The following is a 12,705-nucleotide window of genomic DNA, read 5'->3' as shown; positions in this document are numbered from 1 at the left end:
CTTGATACTGCAGCCCAAATCTGGAAGGCTACTATTGAAACCTATGGACAATTGGGGAATGATGCACAGGTTTATGAGTTACGAAAGAAGCTTCATGAGACTACCCAAAAGGAACTGACTGTGGCCCACTATTATGCTGAGTTGCGCTCTCTTTGGCAGGAATTGGATCATTATGGGGATTATCATCCCACTAACCCAGATGATGTGACTACTTATAAGAAGCACATTGATAAGATTCGGGTATATGACTTCTTAGCAAGTTTGAGTGTGGAGTACGATCAGATCAGAGTGCGAGTCTTAAGTCGTTCTCCCTTTCCTACACTAGAACAGTCTTATGCTCTTGTTCAGTGTGAGGAAAGCGTCGATTAGCCATGCTTTATACTCCTATTATGGAGAAATCAGCCTTACAGTCTGTTCACACTAAATCTGATCCGGCTAAGGAGATTGTCAAGTGTGAGCATTGTCACAAACCATATCATACCAAGGCAAATTGTTGGAAACTGTATGGGAAGCCTGCTGATTTTGAGCAAAAACGAGCACAAAGAAAGGGAAAACCAAAGGCTAATCTCTCTGAGACAGTTTCCACTACACCCTCTGCAGACGTTGGTTTTTTATAAAAGGAGTTCGCTACTCTGCGATGTATTATGCAGTCTTCTACCGCTGGTACAGCTTCGAACACTGCTTCCTCTACTACCCATACCAACTCCTACCTTGCTACTTCAGGTAAAACTTTTACAGGCTTTTAAGCTTCTTCGGTTTCTACTCCTTGGATCATTGATACAGGAGCCACAGATCATATGACAGGTTTATCCACCTCTTTCTTTCAATATTCTCCAACTTCTGGAAAGGATAAAGTTCGCATTGCTGATGGCTCCTATTCTTCCATTCAGCATTCTCCATCACTTTCTTTGTCTAAAGTTTTACATGTTCCCTCTTTCTCTACTAACTTGCTCTCTATCAGTAGTCTTACACATGACTTGAATTGTAAAGTGACATTTTTCCCATCTTATAGTGTCTTCCAGGATTTGGTCACGGGGAAGGAGATTGGACGTGGTAAACTAGACAATGGACTTTATTTGCTCGAGCCGATTGGAGGATCTACTTCTGCTTTGACTACATCTTCTAATCCGGTTCATTCGGTAATATCAGACCTTCATCAGTGGCACCGTAGGCTAGGTCATCCCCCTCTAGGAACTCTTAAGAAAAAATTTCTTGATTTGGTTTCTTCTTGTAATGAGGATAATTTTTTTTGTGAAGCCTGCATTTTTGCGAAGCAAACTCGTTCTACCTATTTACCTCTCTTCATAATAGAAAACCTGTTCCTTTTATGTTAATTCATATTGTTGTGTGGGGTCCCTGTCGACGTGTGCCTATTACTGGCCATAGGTACTTTGTTACTTTTATTGATTGTCACTCTCGTTCTACATGGATTTATCTTTTAAAACAAAAAAATGAGGTTTTCCGATGTTTTCGTGATTTTCATAATATGATTAAAACTCAATTCAATGCCACTGTGAAGTTCCTTCGCAGTGACAATGGCACAGAGTATATTGATGGTGAATTTCAAAGATATCTCTCTGACTCTGGCATAATACATCAAACCAGTTGCATTGATACGGCTGCCCAAAATGGGGTTGCCGAAAGGAAGAATCGGCATCTCTTAGAGATAGCCCGTTCCATTATGATTGCTATGAATGTACCTGACCAATACTGGAGTGATGCTATACTCACTGCTTCTTACCTTATGAATAGGATGCCCAGTAGGATACTTGGTTTTAAATGTCCTAATGAGATTCTTCAGGGAGCCTCTTCTTTTGTTATTCCCCCAAAGGTTTTTAGATGTGTGTGTTATGTCAGAATCACAGCCCACCAGAGTAAGCTGGCTCCCCATGGCCTACGCTACATTTTTTTGGGTTATTCTTCACATGATATTTCTTCCTAATGTTATCATCCTCCTTCCAGGAAAACCATTGTATTCATGGATGTAATTTTTCATGAGTTTTGCCCTTACTATACACCTCTCCAGGGGGAGAGTCCTAGAGGAGAGGTGTTCTTTCCGACTCTAGATCTTCCTATCACACACCAACACAACTTAAGAGTCTCAGAAGAGTTTCCTGACCAAGGGGAGACTTTGGCCAATATACTTGAGGACTCTAATCCTCCCCCTTCGATTTCTGAACCATGTGAAGAACCTAGCCAGGGGGAGACCACTCCTGTGAGACACACTGTTGGGGTATTTCAAAACCAAATTGACCAGAATAAGGAGGTACAGACTTATCAGAGGAAGAAATACAACCGGCTAAAGCAGGTGGAGAAAGGTGATACGTTACCACTTCAGTCTCCTGCTCCAGAATTCGATTCTACTGAGGTATCTTCTTCTGATCTTTCTATTGCTGTTAGAAAAGGGGTCAAATCTTGTACTCAACATCCCATAGCTAAATATGTTTCTTATAACTCTTTGTCTGACTCCTACTGTGCTTTTATATCCTCTTTGTCATATGTATCTGTTCCTAAAAGTTGACAAGAAGCCTATGTTGATAAGAGATGGAAGGCCTCTATGGTAGAGGAAATGCAGGCAATGAAGAAAAATGACACTTGGGAGTTGGTTACACTTCCTCCAAGAAAAAAACCAGTGGGCTGCAAATGGGTATTTGTGGTTAAACAAAATATGGATGGATTAGTCAACAAGTTGAAAGCTAGACTAGTTGCAAAGTGGTTTACCCAGACCTATGGGATTGATTATCAGGAGACCTTTGCCCCTGTTGCGAAACTAAACACTGTCAGAGTTCTGTTGTCTGTAGCTGTGAACAAAGACTAGAACTTGCACCAACTAGACGTAAAGAATGCCTTCTTACATGGGGAGTTAGCAGAAGAGGTCTATATGGAAATCCCACATGGTTTCTCTGATAACAATACTGCAGGGAAAGTTTGTCGATTGAAGAGGTCACTTTATGGGTTAAAACAGTCTCCTAGATGCTGGTTTGGACGCCTCTTGAAGGCAATGACTTCTATTGGGTACAAACAAAGCAATGCTGATTATACACTATTTGTCAAGAAGTCAATTACTAACATCACACTTCTCATTGTCTATGTAGACGATATTGTCATCACAGGGAATGATGGTGAAGAAATTCAAAAGTTGAAGGACTTGCTTGACAGAGAGTTTGAAATTAAAGATTTAGGGAAGTTACAGTATTTCTTAGGGATTGAGGTGGCTCGATCAAATAAAGGTATATTCCTATCCCAAAAAAAGTATGTCTTAGATCTATTATCAGAAGTGGGAATGTTGGGGTGTAAAGCAGTTGATACTCCTATTGAAGCTGGAGCTAAACTTAAAGAAAAAGAGGGAGAACCAGTGGACAAAGGAAGATACCAAAGGCTGGTAGGGAAGCTTATTTACTTGTCCCACACCAGGCCAGACATCGCTTATGTTGTAGGTAGAGTGAGTCAATTTATGCATGATCCATATTTAGCTCATATGAAGGTTGTTATCAGAATACTACAGTATTTGAAGGGAACTCCTGGAAAAATAACACTTTTGTCACCCACTGATAATCTAAAAGTAAAAGCATACACTGATGCAGACTGGGCTGGATCTCCAAACAGAAAGTCAATTTCAGGTTACTGTACCTTTATTAGAGGTAATCTAGTTACTTGGAGAAGTAAGAAATAGAATGTGGTAGTTTTATCTAGTACTGAAGCTGAATATAGAGCTATGGTTCGTGGAATTTGTGAGCTACTATGGTTGAAAGGCTTGCTGCAAGATATTGGAGTCCAAGTTCCAAACCCTATGATGTTATATTGTGATAACAAGGCTGCTATTAGTATTGCTAATAATCCGGTGCAACATGATCGAACTAAACACATTGAAATTGACAGGTTCTTTGTCAAAGGAAAGTTGGAACAAGGGCTTATCTGCATGCCTTTTGTAAGATCTGAAGACCAAGTAGTAGATGTTTTCACTAAGGGTTTGAAAGAAAGAGATTTCCTTCCTATTGTAGGCAAGTTGGGCATGACTAATATCTATGCCTCAACTTGAGGGGGAATGTTGGATTCTATTAGGAGTCTAATAAGAGAGTGTATAGGAGTTAAATTAGAGTTTGTATTCATGTAAAATTCTATTCCTTGTAATATTATACTTTCCACTTAATTATAAATAGAGGGCTTGAGATCATTGATCAATAAGCCATTCTACCAATTTCATATTTTTCAACAGTGTGTGTGCATCGGTAGAAGGCCAGTTCATGGTTGGATCCTTCTTTTCCATCATGAATGGTTTTGGGTCGATATGAATTATGGTGGCGCCCCCCCCCCCCCCCCCAAAAAAAAAAAAAAAAAAAATTGACTGTATGAGAGCTTGCCGTCAGTTGTGTAATTCATTGTATCTTGTTTGAGCGCAATGTCAGAAGATGGAACCCCCAACTCTAGATTTGATTGATCCAAAAAAGAAGAAAAGACAGACAACTCTAAGTCTCTTTAGCAGATTTGGGGCTTCATCTCCTTCGACATTAAAAGCGGACCATTAGCTGTTCATCCTAGTTGTATTGATGAAGTAGGCACCTTGTAGTCTCTTGGAACATCACCTTTTAAGGTTTTTTTTTTAGTGGTGATTTTTCTCACCCTTGAGGGGTTGTATCTCTTCGTGTCATGGACTTCTTGCTCCTTTCTTGTTCCTCTTTCTTGAGGTTTCTCCTTTCTTTAATCTGTTATTTTATTTCCCAAGTAAATAACAAATAACAATTGGGTGCCTTCATCACCTCAGCGACACCTGAGCAGTGGTACCTGGGATGCCATCACCCAACCGCCTTGGGTTGCCTTGACAATTATGATGTGAGTTGCAACTTTGTCCATACACAATGAAAATTTTGGTTGCTTGTGGGTGTTAGGAATGTGCTCTTCTAGGTATGGACCTTTCTCCTCAAAGAAGCAGGATGGCGTACAAACTCTATATGCTTAACCCTTTGAATCAATGTCGACCATTAATCTCATCTAATGAGTCCTCAACATTCATAACCTTCTCATTGAATGTTTGAGGCACAAATTCCACCTTTCCAAGAAATTCATCTTGAATGTGGATAGTTTCTTGTGGAGGGTATTTGAACATCACCTTGTCTTTCATTACTTCAGCTTTGTGCTCTCTGATCTCTTCAACATAGACTTTAAGTAGAATCTTCTATTTGTTGAGCATGTCTCTTGAAGATTCAACATCTTTTGGATTAGTCTTCCATGACTTATGCTTGCTTTCTTCAGCTGAAGTATTTATCAGATGGAAAACAGTATGCTGTCATTTGTATTCTAATACACATAGGTTCTTCTCAGCTCATACCATCACATCATTACCTAATATCCATGCACTGCTGAATAAGATGTCTGTGAGCTTCATTTGGTATGACATTTCACCAAACATCTTGTTCATATCAACGGAGCTTCAAAGGTACCAAACAATGCTGGTTTACCTCCATGTCTACCGTATAGAAGGGAGAGTTTGTATGGTTGAAGATGTTTCTCAATTGGTAGGTCTAATCCTTCCAATAAAAGCTTTAGAAGTAACATTCACACAGCTGCCACTATGAATAATTACCTGTATTGGATTATTTTTGGAACATATGTGAAGGTAGAAGATGTAATGAAGTTGCCCATCCTCGCCTTGGTTTCCAACCTCAAGGATGTGGCAAGCAACATATATATTCCTTAAAATTCATCTTTATTTAGATTGTCATCTTCCTTTAATCAGATCTAATGTCTACAGTAATCTCCAACTCCAATGGAGGTCAACAAAACAACAGAAGAAACAGTTGCCAAATTTCTGAAATCAATTGGATGGTCACATCATTTAGAAATGATCACCTAAGAGCTCAAGCTAGGGGTATTCTTGTCATAAACCAGAATTTTATGGCACTGCAAAATAGTTAATTATATGCAGGTATGAAGTCTGAGAAATGTGATGAACTCAGCAGAAATGAAGTATAAACCAGTTTTATAAATCTAAGATTCAATATCAATAAATCTGGTCAGAAAATAACACTGGGTTGACCACAGAGATGGAACAGTGAAAAATAAAATATCTAGTGATCCATAGGTGAGAATGTCTTCAAACTTGTATTCAGTAATGTTACTGAAAGCCTTGTATATGAACCTCAGCTAGAACTGGAATTGCAGAACCTGAATGATAGTGGCAAGGAGATGAGTTGCAGGAAATTAATTAGAGCACTAATTTTTTTTGGTGTGAGATCTGTACTTGAATCCTCGGAAGGAAGGATGGAAGAACAGGAATCAAATATGCAAGCTTCACACCACAAGGGCGAGCATCTCGACTTCAGAATGGAAAGTGGTTCTATTGAATCAAACACCAATTTAAATCTTGATCTGTTGTAATGGGTTCTTTGATAAAGAACACAGCAGCAACATGTTGATCAAATTTATGTAGAATACTTGCCCCCATTATTATAACCTTGTAGAAACCCAAAAGTAGACTGAAAACACTGGGGGGGGGGGGGGGGGACAAGACAATCTGATGATTGCAAAATTCATGTTGGGGACCAATGAAGCTTGCATTTTACCTTTGTTACACTTTATGAAATGTTGAAGTGATAAACATAAAAATCCTAGAAGATAAGTTGGCTTTCATAAGTAATTCGAATTAGATCGATCCTACATCTAAATTGGAAATCATGGTTTGATGATCAGTATGGTTCTGAGAAGTTGTGGGCATGTAGGACTTCTCATTAGTTCGAAAGGCATTTCATTGTTAACTTTGAGCACTCGATAAAACAGCATTATATATCATAACTAATCTGGATTCAGCATCCATGAATTGTTTGGCTTCACTGATAAAGTTTTATTTGGTCTTGCCATTTTCTCCTACATTAGCTTCTTTACTCAACCAACCCCTTTCCCAATAAAGAAAAAGAAAAATAATGAAACGAAAAGAAAGAAGGAAAAATTAGGTGCTTTGTTTACTCTCCTCAGTCTGGTCATATTCTTTGGTATGAAACCCGGTAACCCATGAGACAACCATTTATTGACATTTCATCTTGTCCTTTTTCATATTTCTAAACTCTTAACATGAAGTGTCATCTGGTGACTAGCCATTTTCTAATTTTGCAGGCAAAGGAGGATTATGGTTTGAGACGAAGTGTAAAGCTACGTCAGATGCAAAGAAAAGGACTACCATGGAAGATTTTACTGGCACATTAAACTCTGTTCGGGAAGGTTATTGAATTAACTAACTCCGGTTTAAGAAACTAGGACAGACATAATTGGTCTATTGGATTTGTCTGATGACTTTTGTAGCTACTATAAGAGGTAGCTTAAATTCCCAACCTGACTAAGGTACCATTTGGCATCCTAGAGAATAGAATTTGTATAGATGCATCCTCTATGAGGCCTTTTCAGCAATTTTCTGGTGAGCCTTGAGATATGGTAATGGCATTTCAATTCGTAGTAGCTACCTGTGAAGAATCAGGAATATTGAGGTGCACCAATGCTTCACATTTGTAATTGGAAATCTCAAAATGTTAACTTTAGTATGAGTTGGATTACACACAGGCAGTCCATTTCTTGATTTTCCAGGTCATAAACAAGGAAGATCAACTAAAGATGGCATAAAGGATTGCAGGAGGGCACGAGGTTGCAGGAGGGTACGTAAAATTTTGTTGCGACTTGTTCATTCTGTTTGTGGCCGTCTATTCTTATCAGTTTCTTTACATTTTTGGCTCAGTGGCTGAGAATGTCCCTGTGAATGTGAAGACAAATATGAGGTCACATCCTACTATTCTTTTCTAGTCCCCCATCCTTCTTCTGTATGTTGGGGATTTGGGAGAAGGTTAAGATATGGTGGATTCAAAGTTCTTGGGGCTTTTATGGTTGTAACCTAAAAAAGGATTTGCAAAGCCTTGTGAGGGAAGATGTTGGTGTTCCCCATCCCCCGTGCGGCATTTTTCGTTCTCTTTTTCTTCCTTTGCTGTACTTAACCAGTGCTCTCTTTGACTGTAAATTTTTGTACTTTTTACATGTTGAACCTGATATTCCAGGGTAATCGAAAGCGAAGGAGTGGCATCTTACAAATTGTTGTGTTTTAATTCTTCATTTGATCTGTTGCTTAAACTCTTAGGTTCAAAATGATTAATCCCAGAGCAGTTGATTTCCTTGGTGAAGGTAAGATGGTCTGCAAGAGTGTTGGAGGTGGGGAAGGTTTTAATTTTCCTTAGGCACAAGCTCTAGTTTTAGGTGAGCTGGATCCTAAACAACCTACTCCATATGAAGTGAAGTTAGCAACCCATGGTAGATTCCAAATCCACTTTAGGATTTTAGTGAAATCCCCAAAATCCCCTACCAATACCTTCATATGCTCATTATATTGCTTATTACAAATCAGATATCATTCAACATTGCTGAAGGAAAATCCAGACCTAGAACTCAGCAAATAGAGTAGAAGAGAACACAACACACAAACTTTAGTCTCTAGTGTTGAAGAGAACACAACATAAAACTCTCTTAGTTTTCAAGCTTCAAGTGTCAAATACTATATTCATGTCTCTGATCTCCTTCCACCTGAACCATTCTGTCTTTGGCAGTTAAAATAAAGAGCAGCAACTGGTGAACCAAGATGGTAAACACTGGCATACTCTCTAGTGTTGAAGTTTTGACGCCATTCTGGAGCATAGACAGTATGCCTTCCAAGTTGCTGGAATAACACGAAAACGCATCGATGAATTCCCATCGTTGGCTGTGGATTTTCATAGCACACTATCTCTTGCCCTGAAAAAGACATTATAGACTTTCCAAGTAAAAATTCATAATTTTATTAAATTCATCTAATTATAATGTTTTTTTCTTTTTTATCTTAATTTTTACTCTAAGACAATGAAACCCTACAAATACAATATTGTTCTTGGTCACTATCTTTCTTTCTTTTTTAGGAAAAAAGTAATCTGCTTTTGGACTAATCTAGAGACTAAAGGGTAATTAGCTAAATATATATGCACACGTCAACTGCATCTTTAGGATAATTTTTATATATAATTTAAATTTACCGTAAAGAGGTTTGAATACTTTTTTTTTTGGTAAACAACAATTTTATTCAAAGCGGGCCAGGGTGGAGTGTGGGGACATAGATCCACCAACCACATAGTGGAAGATGGCCATTCTTTCGGGTTCAAAACCCAAAGGGCCTTCATGAGTAAAAGATCTGCAATTACATTAGACATCTTAGGGATAAATGCATGGATACAATGTATGAAGTTATCCATTAAGTAATGGATATCTTACTTAATGGATATCTTAGATCAAGGGCTCCACTACCATTGGGGGTTGGGTCTCACCTTCAAGATATTTGATTAGATGTTTATAGTCAAACTCAATTAGAATAGACTCATATCCACATGCAAACGCCTCCAATAGTCCTACTCTAAAAGCAATAATTTCTCCTTCTTCAATAGAGTTCGAATACTTAACCTTATACAATGAGGCGATAGTCTTCTATGAGCTCAACTAACCCCTCAAGGTTAACTATGTATAATTAAGAAGAAAAAAAAAATGCAAATTTCCTTGAATATTTATGCATACACCAACCAATTCTACGTGTCACAATTAATAGGACCAATTCCTACCCATTAACAAATCACTAGACTAGATCTATCTCATAAGCCATTGAGTGGGCTGGTTCTAGTCCAAAAATTGACACCCTTAAGAGATTAAGCTAAGGTTAAAAATAAGCTTAATGAGCCAAAAGGGTCTTCAAGTTTAGGTACACTTTGGCATTTATCAAGATCTCACCTAACACAGTAGTCATGTGGCTTGAAATGGTTGGTGGAGACAAATTTTGGGATCAGAAAATGAAAGAGGATTGTTGGGTTTTTATATCTTATATCCTTTAGTGCTCTATATACCTATTTTTCCATTTCTAACATATTTTTAATAATATAATAACATTTTTAACATAGTAAGTGGAGTAACTATTTCACCTTTTATATGTTTAGAGCTTAAAAGTTTTCCATTTTCTTTAAATCAACTAGGCAACTTTATATTGATTTTCTGGAGAGGGTTGAGCATGTTACTAGCTTCTTTTGGCGAGGTAATAGCATATACCGATTCTAAGATTCGTCATAAGAGAACTTTCCAAAGAAGTAAGAGAGACAATAACACGTGTGCAAGGAGTTTCATAACGTCAATCTAGATCAAGATCAAAATCAAACCAAAACCAACTATTTAGAACCAAATTAAACTAAAAATATTTAGAACTATTCAATTTTGATTTAATGATCAGGAACCATTAAACCAAACCAAAACCAAACTGTATTCGTCTGCTATGAGTTTGAAAACACATGCTATTGTATGGTTTCTATTTCTACATTTCATCTCTAAATCAAACTGAAACCAAACTAAACCAAAAGCAAACCATTCGTAGTCTAGCTTTTCTAATTGAAAATTGATAGGAACGACAAAATACAAATTTTAGAAAAGAAAACCAGTTTATCACCCATAGTTTTGTATCTACAAGACTAAAATTAGTAGAAGAAAAAAAAAGAAAAAAGGAACTTTTCTAAGTATAAATTATATTTTCTATTGAGAGTTGTGTTCTCCACAATCAATGGCACCTTGATTGTAAGCTTTTTTTTTTGGGTACAAAGCTTGAGTAAGCTTTGTGTTATGGTTTTGTGGTCCTCACTTCTGAAAACGATGTTGTTGATGTGTAAAACCATACTCATTATTCCTTTTATGACCCAAAGTAGTAATGGCCTCTCTCTTGCTCTTGCTAGTTGGTTCTCTAATGATAGCTTGAATTAAACTATAACTATTAAAGTGTACGAAAAGATTGGAAATCAAATAGCAAGAAGCCAAACATAAAGGTTTTGTGTGTCTCAACATAGAAGAAGAAGAAACACTTTCAATTGCATTCAAGAGAGTTGCATTTAGAAAAAATTAAATTAGAATGGTGGGTTCCAAGTGGAGCATGCATGCTAGATAATATAGGATCAACATGAGTAAGATGAGTTGGCCAATAGATTTAAAAAATGTAAAATTTTGACCGGATGGAGAGAAATTTATGTTACTGGTATTGTATTGTTCTATAAGGTGATAGGTGTAGATTTTCATAATTATACAAACATAAGTTCAAAAGTGAAAAGGAAAAATAAAATAAAATAATCCTTTATCTGATAAAACTAAACCATTTCGATGTTGTATGAATTATGCAAGTAATCAGTCATGCACTATAATTATGATATGGTGGGATCAGAAAACCTAGGGCAATTAATTTGGGACTATTCTTTCAAAACAATTATGCTAGTGTTTGTAATTATTCCAAAAAAAATGTCGAAGGATTGGATGGAGGAACTTACAGGTATCGGAGTGAACATAAGATCTTAGAGATGATTAATTGATATGAGACTTATTCAAATAAGCTGGTTGTCCACAAACAAATTAAGATAACACCATTGTACAAACATAAGGTTCAAATAGTAGAAAGAAAACTTAAATTAAATAATCCTTTATCTGATACAACTAAACCATTTCGAAGTCGAATGAATTTGCAAGTAATCTATCATGCACTATGATTACGATAGGGTGGGATAAAAAAACCCAGACATTTAATTTGGGAGTATTCTTTTGAAACAACTATGCTAGGGTTTGTAATTATCCCGGTAAAAAAAGGTCGAGGGGTTGAATGGAGGAACTTACGGGTATCGGAGTAGACATGAGGTCTTAGAGGTAACTTATATGAGACTTATTCTACATAAGCTCGTTGTCCACAAACAAATTAAGATAACACTATTGTGCAAACAACCCTCCTCCCTACCCCCATCCCCAAACACCCCCGAAACAAAATAAATAAAATAAAATAAAATAAAAAATAGAAGTAATAATTAAGAGCCATGGGAACAATTTTTTTTGAAATTATTGCTCTTATGCAAGGTTGTATAATTTTAATTTTTCAGGGATGTTAATGAGGCTTTTACTTTGTTAGCTGATGATCAGTTTCCAATATTGATATCACAGAAAATAGAATAATATTTACTAGGGTTCAAATTCTAAGAACTTAAGTTTCTTACCAAAAGATGCTCCAGTTGTTGCAGGAATATCTACAACCATCCTGAAAATCATAATAGAAAAGCTAAGTTGACAGAATTTCGGAAAGAAAGTTGTGAGCAGCTCTGATCAATGTTGCTAGTCTTTGACTTTGAAACCCTAGACATGGTTATAGAGCTTGTCTTCGCTGCTTTTGTGTGTGTGTGTGTGTGAGAGAGAGAGAGAGAGAAAGAGTGAGAGTGAGAGAGAGAGAGAGAGACCAATGCAGGTATTCTTTTAGGGTTGGGCGACTAGGGCTTGGAGCATCAGGGTCTACCATGATCTGCAAGACAAAGAAATAAACAACTTGAAAACCACAAACCAGTGTATACAGAGATTGCAAAAAGATAGAATGAAGCCAATCAAGACAACAAACCAGTGTATAAAAGTTCCTCAGATCATCTCCTCCAATGTGAACCCTAGGTGGGTTAACTATCTCTGATGGCTTGAACTCACAGCCATTTCTGACTTCCCTTGAGCCATAGCTGACTGTGAATGACACGCTTCTGTTAAAAGCGTCCAAAACATCTCCTATCACACCACCAACCAGCAAAGGATCCCTTGGCATTATACACTCTCACAGCAAACAGAGAAACCAATGACCTATAACAATTCTGTCTATGCTAGTATAGACAA

The 12,705-nt window shown here is 37.3% G+C and overlaps 2 protein-coding genes across 4 annotated transcripts in view; one reads left to right on the top strand and one right to left on the bottom strand.

The window, feature by feature from the left end:
• The window catches only part of LOC149019114 (Tetratricopeptide repeat (TPR)-like superfamily protein), a 25,996-nt gene extending 17,401 nt beyond the window's left edge, over nucleotides 1–8,595 (top strand). For all 3 annotated transcript variants that reach the window (XM_089153181.1, XM_089153180.1, XM_089153179.1), the window contains one exon: nucleotides 7,108–8,595. The gene's annotated coding sequence lies outside the window, so the exon portion shown is untranslated. The remainder of the gene's footprint in view (nucleotides 1–7,107) is intronic.
• LOC149019113 (protein HEADING DATE 3A-like) lies at nucleotides 8,517–12,705 on the bottom strand. The gene is made up of 4 exons (XM_089153182.1): nucleotides 12,446–12,705; nucleotides 12,291–12,352; nucleotides 12,054–12,094; nucleotides 8,517–8,760 (listed from the first exon to the last, which is right to left on the bottom strand). Exons 1-4 carry the CDS (start codon nucleotides 12,635–12,637, stop codon nucleotides 8,531–8,533), a joined length of 525 nt encoding a protein of 174 aa, XP_089009308.1. The 5' UTR covers nucleotides 12,638–12,705; the 3' UTR covers nucleotides 8,517–8,530.

This window comes from Hakea prostrata, chromosome 4, assembly GCF_041222555.1.
Source record: "Hakea prostrata isolate BN-2017 chromosome 4, UWA_Hpros_2, whole genome shotgun sequence".
Taxonomy (NCBI): domain Eukaryota; kingdom Viridiplantae; phylum Streptophyta; class Magnoliopsida; order Proteales; family Proteaceae; genus Hakea; species Hakea prostrata.
The sequence above is the reverse complement of the archived record's forward strand: the minus strand, read 5'-3'. Positions and strand labels throughout refer to the sequence as shown.